This window comes from Monoraphidium neglectum (genome assembly GCF_000611645.1).
Source record: "Monoraphidium neglectum strain SAG 48.87 unplaced genomic scaffold scaffold06002, whole genome shotgun sequence".
NCBI lineage: Eukaryota > Viridiplantae > Chlorophyta > Chlorophyceae > Sphaeropleales > Selenastraceae > Monoraphidium > Monoraphidium neglectum.
The window spans coordinates 2,150-3,231 of NW_014007631.1; the positions used below are offsets into that span (position 1 = coordinate 2,150).

The following is a 1,082-nucleotide window of genomic DNA, read 5'->3' on the forward strand; positions in this document are numbered from 1 at the left end:
CAGCTCTGGTCCACTGAGGCAAATAGCATCCACAGGATGGGAGAATTAGTTGCAGGAAAGAAAGAAACACAGCACAGAAAGTGGCAGCAGGTGCAGAGTCGCAGAGTCTGTTTTGTGGGCTAAGCAGCACACCTGGTGGACAGGAGCAGCAGGCGGCCAGGGTGGTGCTGCTGCCACTGCAGCTGCTGGAGACTCCTGTGGGCCAGAGAAGCAGATGCAACAGAACCAGATACATACGATATCAGACGTAAACAGGGGCGCTGGGCCCACTGCATGTGACTGCGCTGTTCAGTCCATGCAGTGATCAGGCAGGTGAGCCGGCCCTGAGCCGGCACAGAGCTGGACACTGGAGCAGATACAGGATACTGGAATGTGCCGCAGGCACAGCAGATCTGTGCCCTCTGAGGGCCAGGAAGCATTCACAGGATAGTGGACACGTACAGCAGGTACAGAGGGCTGAGTGTCCTGGGGACATCTCGCACTCAAAGAATGACGTGCAGTGGATGGGTACCAAGGCTGGGCCTGCTGCGGCCAGAGAGACTTTTACCTGATGAGTTGGAGCCTCAGGGGCCGCTGTGGACGCACTGGGTCCAGGCTGGGGCACGTCTCCGCCGCTCCTCGCGACCGTGCAGAGCGCCCGCCTACCGGGATCCTCGGACAGCGCCGCCACCCATGCCTCTGCTTCGGTCTGGGAGCCTATGGCTGGCTCGGGCAGGCTGACCTCGACGCCCTCTATTAAAACGGCGTACTCGAACCACTGACGTGGTCCGGACCAGACGGGTGCCCGGTGCGGAACTAGCTGCAGCGCGCACGTCTGCGCTGACCCGGTACTATCCAGCAACACCGTAAACAGCTGTAAGTCATTCCCAGGCCCGAACTTCGGGCCGCGGCCGGACATGGTCGCAGAGATCACACGAGACTCTGGTCCGTCACCGAAAGTTCCGGGAGACCTGTGAGATTGTGCGCAAAGCGCCTGGGCGCCTAGCCCTGAAAGCAGAACTACTGCTCATGCCCAAGCCGCAGCTCAGCCCTTCTCTCCGCCCACGCCTAGCCTCAGCTGCCCTGCAGCTGCTCTCTCTGAA

The 1,082-nt window shown here is 60.8% G+C and overlaps 1 protein-coding gene across 1 annotated transcript; it reads right to left on the reverse strand.

Moving 5' to 3' along the window:
- Positions 1-645: 645 nt before the first annotated feature.
- MNEG_16117 (hypothetical protein) lies at positions 646-898 on the reverse strand (the record flags this gene model as incomplete). The annotated part of the gene is made up of 1 exon (XM_014035412.1): positions 646-898. A coding segment is annotated over one exon (253 nt), but the record flags the coding sequence as incomplete, so codon positions are not given.
- Positions 899-1,082: the final 184 nt, after the last annotated feature.